Below are 21,050 nucleotides of genomic sequence, written 5' to 3' on the forward strand. Positions count from 1 at the left end.
ACTCCAACGGTGAACTATGAGTTCTCCTTAAGAAAATAAAGCGTGTCCATGTGAACCAACATCAAAATAAGCAATTTAAATCTAGGCAACTGACAATTTTACACGGCTTGTTTAAAGGATACTTTGCAGGGCTGATTTGAAATGTGCAGCGTGACTGTTATTGGAAGGAGGATGTGATTTGTAACCGCAAATCTGGTTATCTTTAAATAGCTGCCTGAGTTGCTAACTTTTTTCACCGGTTAGGTCATCAAGCAGCAGCCATTTCCTAGCCATACGTCAGTATTATACAAGAGCGTTTTTGAAAGCACTTTAAAAACATTTGATCTGGCCGCATCCCTCCTGTTGCGGGGCGATAGAGCTGGGTGGCGGATGCACAAGGAACGGGGAGCTGGGCCCGCCAGCTCTGGTCTTCCCAAGCGCGACGCTCAGGCGTTTCTCGCCACACCAGCTGCCCCTGGTTTTAGTGGTTTCTTTTCGCAACTAGTCCAGCCGAGTGCGAGTTGTGCTTGTTTAGTAATTTGCCAATAACAAAATCTTAACCATTGATGTTTCTTCAATAAGTTATATTCCTAGGTGTGCCTGCATTTCCAACCAGTTGCCCCAAACCTGCTGCCATAAAATTCAATGCTTTTCAAAAATATGGTATCATTTAACTTCATCTTGCTCAGGGTTTGATGCTTTACGTGCAGATACTCAGCTTTTGCATGCTTCTTCACTGAGACCGGTTGGAATAACCGAGAACAAACCCAAGTTCCTCCTCACTGGTGCGTACAAGCTGGAGGAGAGAGGAAAAGGGGATTGCTGGCCGACTGGGATGCTGGTGCCTTACTGGGTGCTCGTCAGGTCATTTTTTTCTCTGTCATTTGCAAAGTTTCCCTGACAGGGTATTGCAAATACCCGCAACAGCACTGGCGCGCGTCAAGCAGCCGATGCCTACGCGAACGTGTACCACCTTTGGAGTTTTGGCCTAAAACCGCCCGTTTGCGATGGGATTTTACACCTACAAGTACTCACAGCCGCGCACCGAGCGCCCACGCCCCGGTGCAAGCCCAGTAACAAAACGCCCAGGCGCAGAGCCCGGTGGTTAACCGCCCGGCCCTGAGAGCCCCTCCGCGGGCTGCCCAGCACCGCGGGGCTCCGGTGGCCTGCGGGGGGCCGGGCCGCCCAGCCCCGCTCGGGAAGGAGCGCCGCGGGGGCGGCCCGGGGGCAGCGCCACGTCGCACCGCCGCCCCCCGCCAGCCCGGGGAGGGGGGACGGACACCCGGGGCCGCGGCCGCTGCTCCTCCCCCGTCCCGGGTGGGAGCGCTTCATCCACGTTTGCACGTTTGCAGCGGCGGGAGGAGGAGCGGGAGGGCCGGGCGGGCTGCCTGCCTGCCTCCATCCCTCCCTCCCTCCCTCCCCGGGCCGCCTGGCGCACCCCGCGGCTGCCCCGTTCGCGGCCCTCCATGGCGGGGCCGGCGGCCGTGCGGCGGCGGGGCCCGGGCTGCGGAGCGCTGCTGCTGCTGCCGGGGCTGCTGGTGAGCTGGGCGGCCTGCCAGGCGCCGCCGGTGCCCGCCGCCGAGCCCCCCTGGGACGGCGCCGACGTCCGCGTCGAGCGGCGCTTCGTGCCCGAGAGCTGCCCGCGGGCCGTGCGGCCCGGAGACTTCGTGCGCTACCACTACCTCGGCGCCTTCCCCGACGGCACCCGCTTCGACTCCAGGTCTGGCTTGCGCCCGCCTCGGGGCTTGGCCTGCGGCCCCCCTGCCCCCGGGGTTGCAGCCCCCGCGGGCTTACAGCCGCAGCCCCCTCGGGGTTTGGTTCCTGCGAGGGTGCTCCTTGGGGAGAGGAGGGGAGCGAGGGGTGCTGTCCCCACGAGGGTGTTTTGGGGGGTGTTCAGAGGTGCTGGTGCTGGGTGGAGGCTGCGGTTGAGCTTCCGTTCGGGTCCCGCTGCTCCTCCTGGCTGCGACCTGCCGCGGCCCGCAAGCCCTTTTGGTGGCCCGCAAGGCCTTTTGAGGTGACCAGTCCTAAGCGGGCTGCTGGCAAGCTGGGCGATGCCGTACGAGCAAGAACGCGGGGTGTACGGGCCCCCATGGGAAGATGCCTTTGAAACATGAAAGGGCAAAGGGCTGGGACTGCTGGGGACTGGGGGGGGCAAGACCTCCGCGCTGGCGGGGGCCGGTTTGCAGCAGCTTACCTGCCCTGATGGGTCCCCACCAATGTTCTTCCAGCGGCTTCTCCAAGGCGCTGATTGGGAGCTTTCTGCTCCAAGAAACAAGACGACTGTAAGGATATTCGATTAGCCTGGTAAATGGGAGCACGTACGATATCGCAGTCAGTCACAGCATTTAGTGCTTTCCTGCCCGTTTCCTATGTCTTCTCTGGGCTCAAACCTACTAGAACGCAAACATTTCTGAATCATTATCTTTACCAGAACTACAAGAATTATCAGGCTGTGCTTACATAGAGATTTTTGGATAAGTTACCCTTGAATAAATGTGACCTATGTACAGTGAAGTGTCTGGCCATTTTCCTGCTGTTATTTTGGGATCAGGAAGCCTAACAGTGGGATCAGGAGATTGTGAGGGATGCTGCTGACAGCTTGTTTGTTTTTTCTCGCTTCATTCATTACCCCTGGTCAAAGCATTACTCTGAAAGAAACAGCAAAATGTATTTTCAGTAATCCTGGTAATCTTCCTTGTGCTTCAAGGAAAAGCTACAGCCTTAGGGAAATAACTGTCTTTCAAAGGAAGCTCATGTTTTCCCCTGGAGCTGACTGTACTTCAGTCCGCCGGTAGTGCCACTTCACCAGCGCTTCTCCGGATAAAGGGTGAGATGCGGTAGCTGGCGGCTCGGCTGGCGTTGGTGCAGTTTCAGTGAAAAAGCACAGCAAGGACAGGGAATTCATTGGCAGCTGACAGTCTCGGAAAATAAGCCTTAGGTGCAGATGTGAGGACACACAAAGAAAGGCGGCATCCTCGCTGCTCATTTTACAAATATGCGACAATGGGAAAACCAGCCGCGTGTTCGGAAATGTGTTTCTGATTTCTACAGATATGTACGGGGGCTTACTTGTACGCCGAGCTGTACCAGCAAATTTCTGCACTGAGGCAGGGCACCTGGAGGGGCTTCCCAGGTGTTGGCCCTGGTTTAATTCCAAGTTCCTTGCCATTTGTCTCTGAATTATTTGGGGCAGGAACAGGCTGTGCAGAACCGTACAGCGTTTATCTCTTTGGCTTCTCTACGTATCAGTAAATAAATAACAACGATGTGCGCAGGTTTTGGCGGTTAAACCGCGACATGATGATCGTCTAATCTAACTTGGGTATTTGTATGGCCATCTTCATATCAAAAGGGTGCAAAAAGTCAGGTTTCTTCAGACTGTCGTTTTTTTCCTAGGTGGCAGCTCATGCTGACATACGTTTTTGTTGTTCGCTAACTGTGGTCTTTTTTTAAGATTGATGACAGTGGTCTGTCGTGTTAAGACAATGGAAAACCAGGAGGGTTTTATGTTCTGTAGGTTAATGGAAGAAATATTTCAGAGTATCTGTTGTAAAATCTTTAGTGTTCCCTGCATACAAGTTAAAGATACTCAGTCAATTTATACTAACATTAGCCTGTTAGAAAGCCCATTTTTCTACCTGCCAGAGTTGCTACCTGTTTTTTTTTTTTTAATTTATGAAAGTATTTACCAGCATCAGTTTAGTCAACCACTACTGTGAAATCGGTCTAGAAAATACCCCGAGTGTTGAACTAAGGGCAGTTTTACTTTGTTTCCTCTTCAGCTGCTGAAAATCTTCTTGAGGTTTAAAATTATTTTTCTGTATTTCCAAGTAGAAGGCAGTAATACAGCTCTTCTTGTTAACAGGCTGTTGACAGAGTCTTAGTCATCATGACTGTGTCACGTAAATTAACTAATGTGCCTGTTTATTCTTTTTTTTTTTTTTTTTTTCCCTGATCAGTATTTGCATTTTTATTTCAAAAATTTTGGTATGGTCACCAAATGATTTGCATTTTTAAGTCTGAATTTAATTGCCTAGTCATCTGCTGCTGATTTGGTAAATTCCACTAATAGAAACTAATTTTGCTTAGTTTTAAGGGACCTGCAAAGTCAATCCTGCAAAGCTGCGTGGTCTGTTCACTACTTTGGTCAGTTCTCTGCTTAGCATTAATGTTTTCTTAATCGTAGGTTTATTTTTGGCAAAAAAAGCTCCTCTGTTTTCAGTCCATTGCAGATGTATTGCCAAGCTTTGTCAGTCGCTGCAAAGTACCGCTTTTTGGGGGTTTTTAGAAACTATTATGTTATTAGTCTTAACATCTTAATTATGGTTTTGTGTGGATAATAGAATTTGTCAGGAGCTAATTTAAATATTTTCCATCCTTGCCTGGGAGTAGGAATATTTGTGCAACTGAAAGTGAATGCTCTGTATAGAGGGTTGTCTATTTTAAGGGAAACGTTTGCCGGGAAAAAAAAATAGATGGAGCAAACAGAGAGATCACTCAGTAAAATATTTGAGGGATTGGAGGCTCTGGGACTGTTGGGAGGCTCAGTATGTTGTGGAAGTGATGTGTACGGTCTTTGAAGGAAAGTTTGACATCATTTCCCTAGCGATATCTAGCTGCTGGCTGCTTTCCAGAATATTTCAGCAGGCACAGAGGCACAAGCCTTTTTTTTTTTTAATTATTTTTTCCAGTGCTGCCTATTATCTGGAAAAAAAAAAAAGTCCTTTAAATTATGAAAGGAATTTGAGGAAATGGAAGCGGTAAAAGCTTAAAAATAGGCATGAAGCCTTTGAAATGCTTCCTGCGGCATGTTTATACATTGCCTAAAAAAATTAAATAACAGCAGTAATTCAGGCACAGCAAAGTGGGGTCATTGAGTGGATTTAAGGTAGTCAAAACTAATCACGTAAGCTGATGCAAGTGTTCTGCTGTGGTAAGGCTGCTGCTCTCTGTGGAAAACTTCATAATCATTTGAGCATCATTTCTTTTACCTTTCAAATGTTCATGTATTATCACAGCGGAAGATCATTTAGCTAGCTATCTTGATTCTTGATCTGGCAAAGTTGCCGTTCAAAGCACGTCTCTACTTTTTGATTATTTAAGTCTTAATGACACGAGAGCTGGGAATGTGGAGAAGAAATTAAGTAACCAGTTGGAGAAAACAAATAACCAATTGGCAAACCTCACAACCATTACTCGAAAAAGTATCTTCTTCCCTTTCCTCTTCTCCCACAGAGAATCCCCTGCCGTGAAGTCTCACCTCGTAAAGCTTATCGATCTCGTGTAATATTTTTGTGGTGTTACCAAAATCAGTATGCTGAGATCCTACTGTGGGAGCAGCCATCCTTTCATATCTTGTAATATTGTTTAATTTTTCTTTCTCATCCGTAGTTTTCCAGTGCTGCTGATGGTATTAGCGTGTAAATTAGCCGTTTGTAGTTAGGGGCTTCGGGTGCCTGCAGTACACATCGCATACTGCTAGGATGCATTTCAGATAGATGGTGAGCAGTGGCCAGAAGGAGAGCTGTGCTGAAGTCTCAGAAACGTTTAGATTTGCCCCTTAGCAGCCGTCTCGCGATAAAGTTATGCTAACAGGGCAAGGGGGAGATAAGGTACGGTTAAACTCTCAGAAAAATAGTGGAATGATGGGTAAGTGAACCGCTAACATTTTTGCTCACTTCTCCCTCTTTAGCTATGACAGGGGATCCACGTTCAACGTGTTTGTGGGAAAAGGTCAGCTTATTGCTGGGATGGACAAAGCTCTGGTCGGCATGTGCGTGAACGAGCGGCGGTTCGTGAGAATTCCCCCCAAGCTCGCCTACGGAAGTGAAGGCGTCTGTAAGTGCAGCACCGGGCCAGGGAAGAGCCGGTTGTGCAAGCGATTCAGCGGAGCAGATAGAAAATGGGCTCACAGAAGAGAAGGGTGGAATTGCAAGTAGTGAATTTCACAGAGGTTCTCCCCTGCTCAGGGGTGTTTGTTAAGCTTATGGCCTAGCTAATCTCTCTGAACTCCCTCTCCGTGTGGAAGGAAGAGCTGTTGGCTGTAGAGGACCTTCAGCAAACAAACCTTGCTACTGAAGTTAACTATTTATTTATACCTACCTCGCTGTTAAATAGTCGTTGTGTTTTGGCATTGCAGTGCTGCACAAAGTCTTGTCAGTGCCAAAAGCAGCTTTGGTCTGCAGACTCAGAGGCTACAAATGCTAAATCAAGAGCAGTTTGCCTGATGGACATACTTCATAACAGTTCATGTTGCCAGATTCTCTCCCCCCCCCACCTTATGTAGCTGCAACAGTGACAAGGGTACAGGGGGATATAAGCACAAAAAGGAGTAAGTTGTACATCATGGATTTTATTTAGGGAATGCGTAGATTGGTTCCCTTTTCACTGATGTCCTGTAGAAAAAGGGAAGTAAAACAGGTTGTGTTGTTTTGGTTTTGCAGCTGGTGTGATACCCCCCAATGCTGTGCTCCATTTTGATGTGCTTCTGATCGATCTCTGGAACTCGGAGGACGAAGTGCAGGTTCAGACTTACTTCAAACCTGAGAAGTGTCCTCGGACCGTCCAGGTGTCTGACTTCGTACGATACCATTACAATGGAACGTTCTTAGATGGGACCCTGTTTGATTCAAGGTAGGCAGCTGGGTTGTGTGTCTTTGTGTCTCTTAATAGGTATCTGATGTCACTTTAAACCATCACTTCCTCCCCCTTCACGGGTATAACAACTAGTGCTAATTGCCCAGAAAGACAAGAAATGAAAGCTAGCGTCATTTAAGTGTCAGTAATTTATTCAGGGGTACTGACATCAGTACTGACTCAAACCAATAAAACAGTACGTTACTTCTGCATGAGCATTACCAGCACAGATCCTTTCTTTTTAAAAATTCCATTCCCTGTATCTATATCACTATTTATTGCAGTCAGCTAATAGTTTTTATAACCACTGCAGCATAGCTATTCAAGTTAGATACAAGCTTTATAACCTGAGCAGAGCTCATGATGAAATTGAGCTACTAACACTTTCATACTGAGATTTTAAGTTTACAGCATGTGTACTTCACTAAAGCATCATTTTCCACAGAACTTTAATAACAGCTGCTATTATGTTTGTGAGCTACTTTTTAAAACCTCTGTTAGGTTCCTGAAATAGCTAAGCACTCTGGAAAACACTACCTAGCCAGCCCTTGGTAAATCAAGGAGCAATATTTTTGGAGCAGCAAGTTGCGAGTTATATTGTGCGTAGAGTGTGGCTTTTGAAGATTAATATCAGTCTTTCCTGTGGCTGTCTGACGTTTGGTTGTGGTTTTTTTTTTTGGTTTTTTTTCCTTTTTAGCCATAATCGGATGCGAACTTATGATACTTATGTGGGAATTGGATGGCTAATTCCTGGTATGGACCAGGGTCTCTTGGGAATGTGCGTAGGAGAGAAGCGCATTATCACAATACCACCTTTCCTGGCATATGGAGAAGAAGGAGATGGTAAAAGTTATTCTTTTTTTTTTTTTTTTTTTTTAATCCAAGTCCTCCGTATTTTAGAACAAACTTGTACTTTGTGTATTTTAAATTTATGGGCAAAGTACACTTGTACTTTGTGTATTTTAAATTTATGGTGTATTTCATAATTTATGAAATTATTACCCATTTCAGACAGATGGAACAAAGTGATGGAAAGAGAGGTTCAAAATGTATTATGTACAGGATTGGACTGATTAGAAAGTAAAAGATTTTTTTCTAAATTTAACCAGTGGGTTGCTTAACAGACATATTGTTGATGCAATTGTAATCTTTATATACTGAAATTTCATTTCATTCAGAGAATATAACCTGTGATTAATATCTAGTGGCTCTGAAAACTGAAAGTCGGATGACTGCATAATTGTTTCAATGACTGCCACAGAGAGCAGAAAACTTTTGAAAAAAGAAAAATGTATTTTTAGTTGCAGTTTTGTTCTTTTTTTGCAACCAATGCCCTAGTAATAACTACAAGATGGATTAATTGTCCTATGAGAGTGTATGCAGCCTGCAAGTCCTACATAGAGGTCCCCATGTTAAATGAGGGGGCAGTTAGGTATAGTTTGGGATGCTTCCTTAAATCCTTTCTCTGCTCTAATGTTTAAGAATGTGTCTGTGGTATACAAGATTTCAAATGTACCCCTTCCCTGGCTTCATTACCATTAACGGTGGTGGCCATCTCCATGGATAACAAAACTTTGTGGTGTTATGTTTTAAAATTTTGCCAAGATCTTGAGCTCAATGGTTCTCAGTCAAAGCAACCCATACTATAATTTGTGTATTGATGGAAAGGTACTTTTTCACTGAGATTCTCAATTTACCCTTCTTCAACTTCCCTCGTGTGGTCTCCTGTTTGATATTAATAGGATGGGAAGAGCAGATGTACTGAATTTGTATTCTGATGGTTATTTTATGCAGTTTCATGAAGCGTGTTGGAAATACTGGTAGACTCAACCATGCAGCTCAGATGGAGCTGGTGTATATTGACTAAGGCGGATGTTGCTGAAGAGGCTGTTGTTTTTGGTGAGGCAGTGCCATCACAATAGGAACAGAATGAAATAATTGAGTTGGAGAACTAAGTGACAAACGCACACCTGAAACAAAAAATGACTGACTACAAGCAGATTACGCTAGTTTATTATGGGAGGGGAGGTGCCTGATATTTGGCAGTAGGTTACTTTTCTTCAACAAACATGGTTAAGCTCATTCTAGAACATCAGCTCGCTCTTACCAATTTTCTGCTCTGCCACTTTTGTAGGTAAGGAGATCCCTGGCCAAGCTTCTCTGGTCTTTGATGTGGTTTTGCTAGATCTCCATAACCCCAAAGATGGTATTACTATTGAGAACCAGCATGTGCCTGAATCTTGCGAGCGGAGAAGCCAGACAGGAGACTTTCTCCGATACCATTACAACGGCACACTTTTGGATGGCACATTGTTTGATTCCAGGTAACCGCACCGTTCAGCCCTACAGATCCCATTTCCAGTTTGGCTCGTCTGTCTTGTACATAATATACCCAAATACAATTCTTTGCTTTTCCTTCCTTTTTGAATTTTGTGAGTGGACTTGGAGTCTTCTCTTCTTAAAAAACTCATAGAAACCTTTTTAGTATAGGAAGGCAGACAGGGACCTATTTTGTATTATGACAGTGTCACAGATGCCACCTAGGGGTGGTGATCCACCTGGTAAAGCTATGTGTGCTTTAGACACGCATGCCTGAAGACTCTCTGCCCTCTAGAGTTTATCTGCCAAATAGGTAATACTCCTGAAGAGCGAGAAAATAAATACGATTCCCATTTTATGTCCTGAGAATTGTGAGTCAGTGAGCTAGTGGCTAGTTCGAGGTTAATCTCAGGACAGCTGTTCCCTTTGTACTGGAAAGCTGTTTGCATTTTGAAGGCTAATGTCTTTCAAGACTGAATTCAGTGATGGGGTTTCTGTGATAAAGGAAGAGGGATTACTGTCACTTCAGATTCAACGCTCTCTGGGCGTATGAGGCTCATGTACAGAATTCTATGATGAATAATACCCTTGTAGCTTCCTGTCACTTTTGTTTGCTCTTTAACGAGCAGTACTTTACTTCCCCACTCCAGCTTTCAGAACAGCTGGCACAAGTAGCTAAAAAGACTTGAAAATGAGCCACTGTAAAATGTTTTACAAAATAAACTAAAGAAAAATTTCTTCATACTTCTACAGCTGCTGCCAGCTGAAGATCAGGATCAGTTTGCAAACATTAGCTGAGTAGTATGCCATGCGTGCTACTTCCCGTGAGGAGGAGTGAGGGAATTGTAGCTCATGTAATTGAATTGAGGTGCGGTAAGGTTCAGAATCAACAGTGACCTCCCCATTCAGCTGCCCAGCTTGGTGGGAGGATAGAAAGCAGGAGACCTGCATCAACAGCCATCACTGTAGACCTTAATTTACAGCTTATGAAAACTTGTAAGCTAACAACTTTAAGCTTATCCACAGTGCACCTGCCCAGAATCTCTCTTTTTTGAGATGTAAATGAGTATTGTCTGTAGTAATTAAACAAATTTTGAAAATGGCTGTAGTATTTATATTAGCATTGTTGTCAATAAATAGTAATAAGTGCTCTGTAGACAGCAGCCTCTACAACATTCTAAAGTGCTGACAGTTGTTAGAGGGCTTATTTGTTAGAGCATTGTATCCTGGCTTCCCGCAGAATTTACAAGAAAGGCCAATATCTAACAAGTATCTATGAAGAAATAGAGCAGCTAACATTAGTTATTGAAAGCCTTGGAGCTGGCCAGGAACAAATTTCTCACTAGTACAGGGAGCATACCGAAAGCACTGTGAATGGCTGGAGTCGAGAGCTCTAATAATCTTTTCCTTCATTTTTTTCCTCTGCAATATTCAGCTGCAGAACTGCCCCTGGGCAGCTCAGCCAGGGCTGTCTGGACTTAAAGCAGTTGAATAAACCTCTGAGTTACATCAGCATCTGTATTGGTCTTCCTCTTTCCCAGACTTGCCTCGTAAAGATGAATTAAAACCTTTCTGCCTTCCCTTCCTTGGGTTATGCCTTCATGTAGTATGCCTTGAAGAAAGCCAGAAGACAGACACATCCTTGTAATAAACATCATTTGTTGCCGTAGGCTTGTTTTAGTCTGTCATTAGGTGTTGAAGCAGATCCTTCCACCTACGTAAAAGTGATTGGCATAGTTTGGAAGGGAAGGATAGTATTGGTACTGTTGTGTTGTCATGACTCATTTTAATGCTGTGCATCCCAGGAGAAGCTATTTATCCCACCTCCTGCTTGTAGTAGTTGAACTACATAGCTGTGGTTGCAAAATGAGATAGTCTGAAGGGTGTCTTATGAAAATGAATGTAAACTATATCTAGTTGATAAGCACTTACTAAAGTAGAATTGGGGGAGAGGAAAATTTAAAGGAGAAAACTGATTTTTTTCAGTTACTTATCAAAACATGTTTTCTGTTTAGTCTAAAATACATAAATAGGTGAGATTTTCCTTGAAGGTATAGTAGAAATGCATTTGCAAATAAGCTGTTCCCTAGCCAGGGTCCCAGTACTGGTTAATAAATGACGCGTGCATCACTGACTGATGAAACTTGGTGGCCTAGAGTCATGAACATGGTGATTGCATTGTGCCTCTCTGGTGCTAGTTAATGACTGTGTCTTTGACCTTAGCTGGTTTAAGAATTGTGTTGCAGACCCATTGCAAGATTCTGTGTTTTCTTGAGTACACCTGACACTGCTAAGATGCAAATATTTTCCATAGCTATTCACGAAACCGTACATATGACACCTATGTTGGGAAAGGTTATGTGATTGCTGGGATGGATGAAGGTTTGCTAGGTGTGTGCACTGGTGAAAGAAGAAGAATAATAATCCCCCCTCATCTTGGATATGGAGAAGAAGGAAGAGGTGAGCTTGACTTCTCATTCAAGTCTTACATTATTAATGATGTTTCCTTTATTGTTTAGTGCATCTGCCTGTAGTTCCATTGTTTGGGCATTTGAAAGGCTTATGAATTGGTTCATTATTTTGCAGGCTTGCAACTGACAGGATTACACCTAGAATTTGCAAAATTATTTTAATTACCTAAATAGGCAGGACAATAAGAATGCAGAACAATCTCACATGTAATTGGTGACCTGAAATTGTTTGGACAATTAGTGTTTCAGGCACATTGGTACTTGGTAACCTGAATTCATTTGGATAATCACTGTTTCAGGCAGACTGGTACTTGGATGCCAGGAGCTCTGCAGCATGAGATCTTCCTTCCTGTGTGTCTTAACAAGCTCTGTATGCTAAAGGCATTCATCGTGTTACGTTTTCTTCCCTGTTCCTTCCCCAGCCACAGGTTTTGTGGACTCCTAAGCTGCCTCTGTAAACGGTGGATGCATGTAACAGCAAAGTGTCTGTGTCTGTATAACACACAGTTAAGATTCCTTTGGGAAAACTCATTACTACCTAAAAAGATTGCTGTGAGAGGTTGAATGTGATAAGCCTTCTAGCCAATCACACTTCTATGGCTGGTGTTTCAAAAGGTACCTCCTGGGATGTTATTTGGAAAAAGTGATTTATAAGAAAAGCCTCTCTTCTGGGAATGCAAATTCTATGCTGTTGATTTGGGAATTAGGCTCCTCTAACAACAAAACCCACTCCTGGGTCTGGATGTGTCTATCAACCCTGGTATTGCAATTGCATGTTATCTTGTGAAGCGGGGAGGGGGGGAAGAAGTTGCTTGCTATCAGGACGTTTTAAGGAAATGTAGCCTTTTAGACATAATGGCATTCCTTGAAGCATGAGAAGTCCTATGAGAATTTTGATGATCAATAATTAATTGGTACGTGAAACACAAATCAGTCATTTGAGATGGTCACAGGATATACATGGTTATTGCTTCATTTCTGCGTAATTTTCAAATTCAGAATAATGGAAATTTTTTCCTTCACTGTTGAACTGAGTGCGTGTTTAGTGCTTTTCCACTGGTTCTCTTTCCTACCTTGGATGCAGCTTGCATCTGTTCTGTGTAGAGGAGATGTAATCCTTTAATTCTGAAAAAGAAGAGCAAACTGACTCAGTACAGACACAGTGGGAATACGTATTCCTACAGGGTGCAGGTCATCAGGTTTGGCTGTTTGGCTACCATTTCTTTCTCTCTTTGCCTCATTTGCTTCCTATTTAGGAAAGATTCCAGGATCTGCAGTGCTGGTCTTCGACATCCACGTGGTTGACTTCCACAACCCCTCAGATTCGGTCAGCATTACTGTTAACTACAAACCTTCCAACTGCACCGTACTGAGTAAGAAGGGAGATTACTTGAAGTATCACTATAATGCTTCGCTCCTGGATGGTACTTTGCTAGACTCGACGTAAGTATATCACCTGATAAAGAAAATGTCCCTAGCAGCTGTGAAAGCGGAATGAACTGCCTGCAAAGCAGGCTGGCGGGGGATGAAGAATTTTTAAGTGAAAAATTGAGTAGTTATGTAGAATGCGTTTTTCTTTTTACGTTTGGCTGCCTAAGATACATAGGAGGAGGAAAAGAAAAAGACAAGCTGTCATAGCGTAATGAGAGAACTGGGAACAAAATGGATGTAGGAGTGCGTTGGAGAAGAACATAAACACTTCGGGTGGAGTGACGAAAGGGGTTGTCTGCATGGCAGTCTGTTTGAACGGGCTAATTCAGGTGTCTAGGCCGGTCACAGTAGAATGATACAGGGCTCCGCATGAATGAACTGTCCAAGTGTATTCAGTTTCTTGGGTAGGATTTGCACTCTGCACTGATTCAGTGCTCCTGAGAGAGATCTGGTAGAGGTACTCGGTGCAGTCTTGTTAAAGCTAGCTTGATTTGTAGTAAATGGTGTTTTATAGTAAATGTGTTTTGTAGTAAATGGTCACCGTCATGTCTGTACCACACGTGGGTGCTGCTTTTCCTGTATTGTAGTGTTGCAGTAAGTGCCAGCGTGGAGGAACTCTCCGAGGGCTTGATCATCACGGTGATTATAATGTTCCTCTTCCTCCTTCCTGTTGACAGTAGGTTTATGAGGGAAGCAGAGATTGCTCCAGTCTGTCTCATATAGGCCTGAAGTAATCCCATAGCACTCTTTGCTGCAGCTACAAGAATACTTCTGCTAGCTTTTTTTCTGGCTTCCGCTTTTGGATAGCGCAAGTCATCTAAATAATATTTTATTTTTGGAAGGGAAGTAGGGAAAAGCTATTTTTAAAGATGTTCTAATTAACATAGGAAGCAGCTCATAGTTTTCACAGTGTACACAATAGCTTGCAGAGCTGAGAAGCTGGCCTACATTGAAGCACATGATGTGATGCGGTATGTGTGCAAGTAACGTGTTCAGCTTCAAAACACCTTTTATATGGCAGGAATGCTCAATTCCCATTTTGTAGCAGGAACCAAGGGATGTCAAGACAGTCTTACTCAAAGCAGTTTATAGAGAATCAAAGATCATAAATCTTGTGCTCCTAATTTTAAGGCTGACCTCCCAGCCACTAAATTGTTTTCTTTCCAAATAATACACTGTTGTACAAGCGTGTCCTGCAGTGGTACAGCCAAGCCAAATAACCAAAGAAAGAAGACTGACAGAAGAAAGGGTCCTGCTGTTGCGACACAGAGAGAGTAGAAAGTCTTAACACTGCATGCTCCGCTTTCAGAAGCACAATACATGTTTAACCTCTGGGGGTTTTAACTCGTGCTAATTTCTGATTTTAGAAATGAGCCACCAGCAGCAAGGTGTGATTCAAAATATAATGTGGTTAAATAGCAGTAGTAGTAGTACACTGCCAAGCTGTCTTGGTTAAGTGACTAGTACATTAGAGTGACTGATTTCATTAAAAGGATGGCTGATCCATGTGAATGCACCCAGCTCCCTAGAGGTTGGTAGTTCTGGGGCAAATGTACATCTGGATTTTTTACATCTGCTAAAAAAATCCAACTTTTTTAGTTAAAAATATTTGAAAGGCAAAAGCCCTTATTTCGAGATAAAATACTTTGGGGGTTTAATTGGCAGGATTAATGATTTTAATTGGATTTCATTCAAGAAGCCTATAATTTTAGTACCAGAGGACTTGTCAACAGTAGGGACACTTCTGCTTGGAGTTGGCTGTAACTTGCTACCTTGAGAACAACTTCAGGTAAACGCTTGGTAATTTTTTGGCAATGACAGGACACTAACCAGGAACTGCTGTTTCTGTGGTAATATTGAACAACAGAAATGCTCTATTGTATGTTGAAGGTTTTTTTGGTTTTGTTTTTCTCCCCCACCCCCGCCCCCCCTCCAGACACAGCCTTGGCAAGACCTACAACATAGTTCTGGGGTCTGGACAGGTGGTCGTGGGGATGGACATGGGCCTTCAAGACATGTGTGTCGGGGAACGACGAACAGTCGTTATTCCACCTCATCTTGGTTATGGAGAAGATGGAGTTGGTAAGCGAGTGAAACCTATTGCAAATCCCCTTAGCACTGCTTGAGTAGCTGAAACACAAGTATGCATGTTTTGTTACTTGCTATGCATGAGGACATAAGGTGAGTGGCTCTTAGCTGCTTGAATGGGATTTCTTCAGAGTTTTTTCATTTCATTATTTTAGAGAACCCCCCCCATTCCCCAATGTAATGAATATACTGTCTGTGTTGCATTTTAAGTCGCACTGTTACTGTGGCCGATATAAAGGCTATCCCAATACAAAAGGGAACACGTGCGCCCTGTAATGTTGCTTTGTCAAAACAGAAAGCTCCAGGTGCTCTGGTGTTGCAGAGGGAGTAAACACTTCTCCATGGTGGGGAATCGGGTACTCATGCTTGGACATGCGACATGTTATTCAGGAAACAAAACTGAAGGGGACTGTTCAGCACTAATATGTTAGCAAATCCAAAGAAAACTCAAAATTCAGAAGCTGCATAAACTGAATGTAAGACGTGAAACTGTTACCAGTGCTGTTGAAACCTCAACCATAATACATTTAAGGCAGTTTGCTCTGTTTTAGAGCATTGATGCTTATCAATTTTTAATGACAGGGAAAATGATATTAAAAGGAACAATGTAGAAGTGACAGGAACTCTCATATTGCAGTATGTCTGGTTGTTACTGGTCTTCTGAGTTGAAGTACTTGGGGGAAAGAAGTCTATCAGGAGATCACCAAGATCAACAAACTCTGATTGATATGGAAGCAGTTGTATAAGTTGCTGTGTTCTTTGAGTACCTCCACACCAGATTGTATTTTATAAAGACTGTCTGTCAAGCATCACATGTCAAGCTTAATGGAGAATTCATTTATGATAAGAGATAAAGAAGCATTTTCACTTATACCTGGCTTCCACAAAAATTATGAATGAAAAATTAGTATTATAAATATGCAACGTTTTATATTATTATCTATAGTTGCATAGTTATATAAAAAAATACATTTCCTCATAAAATAAAAAAAATCTGCTGTGTTAAAAAACATTATAAACATACCTGTGATAGGTATTTGCCATCATTCAAATTACATTCGATATACATGATCTGAAACATTGCATGATTGTTAGTGTTTTGGTATGTACCCGTCTATCTGAAGAAATTGCTCGTTTGCTACTGGACAGAAGTTAGAGGTGACCTCGATTTTGTTTTTCAAGGATGAATTAAACTCCTTCCATGGTTTCATTGAGGTGACATCCCAAGCTGTTGCAACACTGTTGAGTTTGTCAGTGGTAGCTTGATACACAGTGTATTAGCGAGATAAAGGAAAATTGATTAATTCCCGCAGTTTTGCCTTTCTAAGTAAAAAAATGGCTGCAGTTTTATTATGAAAGCTTCCTTTATGTTTTCATCACCTCTGCTGAAGTGAACAGGAAGGTTTGGTGGGCTTGGGCTCACGGGGCTTGGGGATCACAGTAGAAAACCTGTTGGAGCAGGAAGAGAAATTTAATTATGGATTAAAAGGAAATTACTCTCCAGTGTAAGTGACGATAAGTACCCCTTTTTGCCATTTGTTGTGACAGAAGGAGAAGTGCCTGGCAGTGCTGTGTTAGTTTTCGACATTGAACTGCTGGAACTGGTGTCTGGCTTGCCTGAAGGGTACATGTTTGTATGGAACGGTGAAGTCTCTCCCAATCTTTTTGAAGAAATAGACCAGAATCATGATGGAGAGGTTCTTTTGGAGGAGGTAAGCTGAAACAATGAAAACAATTGCAGTGGTTTTCTTCTACCACCATCATCAAGGTACTTGGATGTTGAAGAATGGGCTCTTCTCTCCTCTTTTCTCACACCGTGTTTGTTGTCAAGTTCACAGGAAGGCAGTGTGTTAGTTAAAACATGATTATTTAACTTTAGAACTGAAAAGAAAAGGGAAATGTAAGAATGGCCATACTACTTAAGACCATTTACTATTGTGGTCTCCTTGGTCAGCAACAGATACTCAGGGCAGAGGGGTAAGAGGCAGAGTTCGTGTTCAACGATCCTTTGCTGTGTCAGCCTTCACCGTGTCTGTTAGTTGGTGGTTTATGGTGAATTCTTGAGCCAAAGCTGAGCCTGCAGCAGTGTATCCAGGAACTGTCTAATTGCTTTTGGAGCCTGGCAGTGCCTGTGGCTGCTCCTTCCACAGGTGAATTCTGCGCTGTGTGAACAAGTCCTTCCCCTTGCTTGCTTTTAAAATCTGCAGTGTGAGAATTGGGTGCCCTAGTTGAAAGCCGCTTGCCTTTGCCACACAATCTCTCTTAATATAAACCTCTGTGAGGTTTTCCTCTGCATTGTTTTCTTAACTGAGGAGTTCTATTTTTTTATTCTCTCCTTCAGTCGTCTTTGTTGCCTTTCTCTATCATTCTGTTTTCTGTTCTTGCTTGTTGGAGCAGTGCTGCCTGCAGCTCTCGGGGTGCAGGCTGCAGACCTGTGAAACAGCACGAGATGCCTTCCAGCATTTTAACAACCAATGGGGTAAAATCAAAACCATGTTTTCCCCTTTCCTAGCACTCTCTTCCACCTCTTTGTTTTCCTTCTTTCTCTATCTTCCCTCTTGTGTTTACCTCCACTTCTGCCCTTGCAGAGAAGAAAAGAGCTTTTATCAGTCTAGAGCATGAGTGAGGTGGGATGGGACTGTTGATATTCACATCCTTCTGGTCACCTAGCAAGGAGGAGAAGGAGAAGCCAAGGAGACACAGGAGGGTGCTTGGCCTAAAAGGTGAAAATGAATGTCAGAAATAGCTCTCACTGCTGAAGCTTGTTCAACAGGTAGCGCCAGAGATAACAGTAATTAGAAAAGTTGTGTTTGATTGTGGATTTTCTGGTTTTGGCACGCTAGCAGTATGACTTCTGTCAGATGTTGTCTAATCACGTTGAAGAAATCCATCATACGTATCAGGAAAAGGATTTTCAGGGAAAACTAACTTTGTAACCTTGCAACCTTTTCATCCTTCTTCCCCTTTCCCCCACCAAAGTCATGGGAGTCAAGTGGAAGGCGTAATGCCTGAAGCTACTTTAACAAATCTCATGGTATCCTGATACTTAAAAGTCTCATTTCTGTGTTTCATTCTTTTTTCTTGTGTGTTGTTTTTTGTAAGATGCAGGTAGACATCTATTTTACAGGGTGACCTGCTTGTATCAGCATGTGGAATTAAAACCCCCTCCCTCCATATAGATCTGTTCCTATGTCATTCTCTGTTCAACTCATCTTCCCCCTAAATCATGAAAAAGAACTTTTCTTCTTGTGGGCCCAGGACCCACTGGAATAAGTGAGGAAATTCCTGTTGAGCTCCAGAAAGAGAGATGTAACTTCACGTGTCTGCTCCAGTTAGTCCAATTTAGGTTGTAACAGTGTACATTTATGTACATATGTACTTAATAAGTAGTAAAATGCTAAATAGTTGAAACAAATAAATACTACTTTTGTAAATACCTCTTCAGTTTTAAATGTCTGTTTCATGGTGAGCTGCTTTCTCCTCCTTTCCCTCCACCTAGTTTTCAGAGTACATTCAAGCTCAGGTCGATTCTGGCAAAGGAAAACTGGCTCCTGGTTTTGATTTTGAAAAGATTGTTAAAAATATGTTCACCAATCAAGACCGGGATGGAAATGGTAAAGTTACTCCTGAAGAATTCAAGTTGAAAGACCAGGAGGCCAAAGAGGAACACGATGAACTGTAAAGCTAGGGAAAAAAGAAGAGTCCTGAGCTGACCTACTGTTCGAACACGTGTACTGGAAAAGGTTTCGGCAAGCATGTTTCTGAAAGGTTAGCGCTCAGCTAGTTAGCCTGTGTCTGCCTGTGCCTGTGTGCTGGTAGGCTGTTAAAATAGGAAGAGATTTTCAGTTGGAACTGTTAGGTATATTTGAAAGAAGTGTTAAGTGCCTCAAGATAGGATGTATAAACGGATAAAGAGCGTACTGCCATACGTGGTGTCGTGAACCACGTGGTCTGTTTTTATGCTAAAGATTAGAAGTCGTCATTGAACAATACGCAGTCACTTGGATGGATGGATGGATGGATGGTCGGGAGCAAACTTACCGAGTGCTTTTTTTTGAGAGAGTTTTAAAAAACCTTCTGTATCCAAAATATTTCTGCAGGAGAACAAACCAGAAAACATTCCCCATGAAAATAACCTGTAAAAATTGTCAGACATTGAGCCCGGTTCCTTTCAGAAGGCATGAGCACTCTGTGCAGTAACTAAACAAACTCAGAGGAATATTTGCCAGCAAGAACTCCGATTTGCAAATTGCAGAACATGCAAATGATAGCTATGCCATTGCAAAATTTCCATAAGCTGTGAATTAAATTAAACAGGCCTAGAATTGTAACTGTGTGCGTGTTGGGTTTTTACCTTACGAAATAAAAGTTTGCTACCAGCTGTATTGTATTTAATTAATGACCTCGACTCTTCTTGCTGGCCTGTTGAAACAGTGTTCTGATCAGTGATTCCCAAACGTTTCTAGTTGCAACCTTATTTATAGTTTTGTTAGACTTTAAATATTAGTATTATGGGGTCCAAATACTGTCATAAATATGGGATACAATTGATTTTGTGTTGGGCTTCTGCCTCCTATTTTGGGAATTGTTAGGCTACGGAGCAAGCACTTAGAGCTTATGCAGCAGAGCGGTCTGGCGTGGCGAACAAACAAAAAGACAGTGACAGAATCAAGAAACAGACCCATCTGTTTATGCCTGCAAATGGCCTGGCCTATCCCTCAATACAAAATTGGCCCAGGGAGTGCTGTTTAGATTATGTGAACTCTCGAGACAGTCACCCGTTACATCTATAAATGTGGCAAGCTGTTTAACAGAAAATACACTAAGCAGAGATATTTTTCTGGAAGGCCATATGATCCCCCCGCTCAGTACACTACATGTAAAGAGCACAACTGTATAGTGTGACACTGTCAAAGACGAGTAGAAAGGGAGTTGTGTTTCCATTATATGCTTTGTGTCTAGTTTCTTGCTTTTCTTGATCTGTACATGTGGGTTGTAAGCTCCCTGAGATGGTCTTTTTAAAACCTGGTGTTTCAATTGGACGAAAACATTTTGTATTGGTTTTTAATACTGTTGTTACAGGAGGTGCAGTGGAATATTTTTTTTTTGAGTTTGATACCATTAAATGTTGGATAACTGATTTTTTTGTTAAATAAAATGTTGATCAACTATTACTGCTAAAGTTTCTTTTTTTTTTTTCTCTTTCTCTTTCTTTTTTTCTTCTCTTGATGGGCTGGGAGCTTGAGTCGAAGCAAATACCCTTCGTGCAGCACTCTTCTCTTGCACACAGCAGGCTTATCCTGAGTCTGTTCAATATTGCTGTGATCTTCAGAAAAAATATTTTAAGCTGAGACTATTTGATTCAAAATGATTTAAAATAATAAACCACAATAAAAGATTTTTTTTCATACTTCAGACAGGTGAAGCAAAGTCATTGTTTGGCTTTAGGAGGAGCTCCCTAAATTGCCCATCCCACATTGCCGTCAGCTGGGACAGTTGGGAGGGCGATGGTTCTCTCAGCTGGGGGCTCCAAGTCTCTCGTTGAACAAAATTGTCTTACCTAAGAAACATTTCATTCCCTAGGCTAGCAAAAGCAAACTCACTGGGCTTTGTGTTTGAGGTTTGAAGTTTTCACTTCAGCTGTAGCTCAAAACCCACATATATTGCATGTAAAATGGAAGTCTGGTCTGGTTTGGGTTGATGTAAATACCGGCCCTTTACAGCAGATGTAAATACTATGGATATCAGTGGCTAGCACTTGCAATCCAAATGTTTATGACCTGAATGGCTCCTTAGAAGCGTCGCCATCTTGTGAAAGCAGCTTTCTCAGAAGACTTGCACAAAGGTTTCCCCTTTCTTTTATCTGGAAGCAGACTGCTCGCTTGTTGCTGCGGTTGAAATGCATTGCTTCTGCACGCTTACGGAGCTGGGATACGGAGCAGGAAGCAAGTTGTGATTGAGCGCTGCCAGAAGCAGGCCTCGGGGTGGAAACAACTCCTTACTCTGTTCTCACACAGGCCCCTGAAACCCAAGTGTCTCTTCGGCATATCCAGGGTTGTTTTGTGTGAGGAAAATCTTAGTGAATAGGTCTTTCTGCATGGAGGATCATTCCAGGTGGTTCCCAGG

At 43.1% G+C, this 21,050-nt stretch overlaps 1 protein-coding gene across 1 annotated transcript; it reads left to right on the top strand.

Annotated features, from left to right (window-relative positions):
• The first annotated feature begins 1,412 nt into the window (after positions 1-1,412).
• Positions 1,413-20,098, top strand: FKBP9 (FKBP prolyl isomerase 9). Its single transcript, XM_009464421.2, has 10 exons — positions 1,413-1,699; positions 5,672-5,817; positions 6,423-6,612; positions 7,313-7,458; positions 8,750-8,939; positions 11,249-11,394; positions 12,662-12,848; positions 14,773-14,918; positions 16,473-16,636; positions 18,424-20,098. The coding sequence occupies exons 1-10, from the start codon at positions 1,446-1,448 to the stop codon at positions 18,604-18,606; spliced, it is 1,752 nt and encodes a 583-aa protein (XP_009462696.2). The 5' UTR covers positions 1,413-1,445; the 3' UTR covers positions 18,607-20,098.
• Positions 20,099-21,050: the final 952 nt, after the last annotated feature.

The sequence above is a fragment of the Nipponia nippon genome, unplaced genomic scaffold (genome assembly GCF_047370975.1).
Source record: "Nipponia nippon isolate SJK-2023a ecotype South Korea unplaced genomic scaffold, ASM4737097v1 scaffold_1, whole genome shotgun sequence".
Classification (NCBI taxonomy): domain Eukaryota; kingdom Metazoa; phylum Chordata; class Aves; order Pelecaniformes; family Threskiornithidae; genus Nipponia; species Nipponia nippon.

Excerpts from the sequence above, each read along its gene's own strand:
- FKBP9 (XM_009464421.2), top strand. The coding sequence starts at position 1,446 with ATGGCGGGGCCGGCGGCCGTGCGGCGGCGGGGCCCGGGCTGCGGAGCG. Across the intron at positions 8,940-11,248 it reads GGCACATTGTTTGATTCCAG|CTATTCACGAAACCGTACAT; the intron begins GTAACCGCACCG and ends TATTTTCCATAG. Across the intron at positions 16,637-18,423 it reads GAGAGGTTCTTTTGGAGGAG|TTTTCAGAGTACATTCAAGC; the intron begins GTAAGCTGAAAC and ends CCCTCCACCTAG.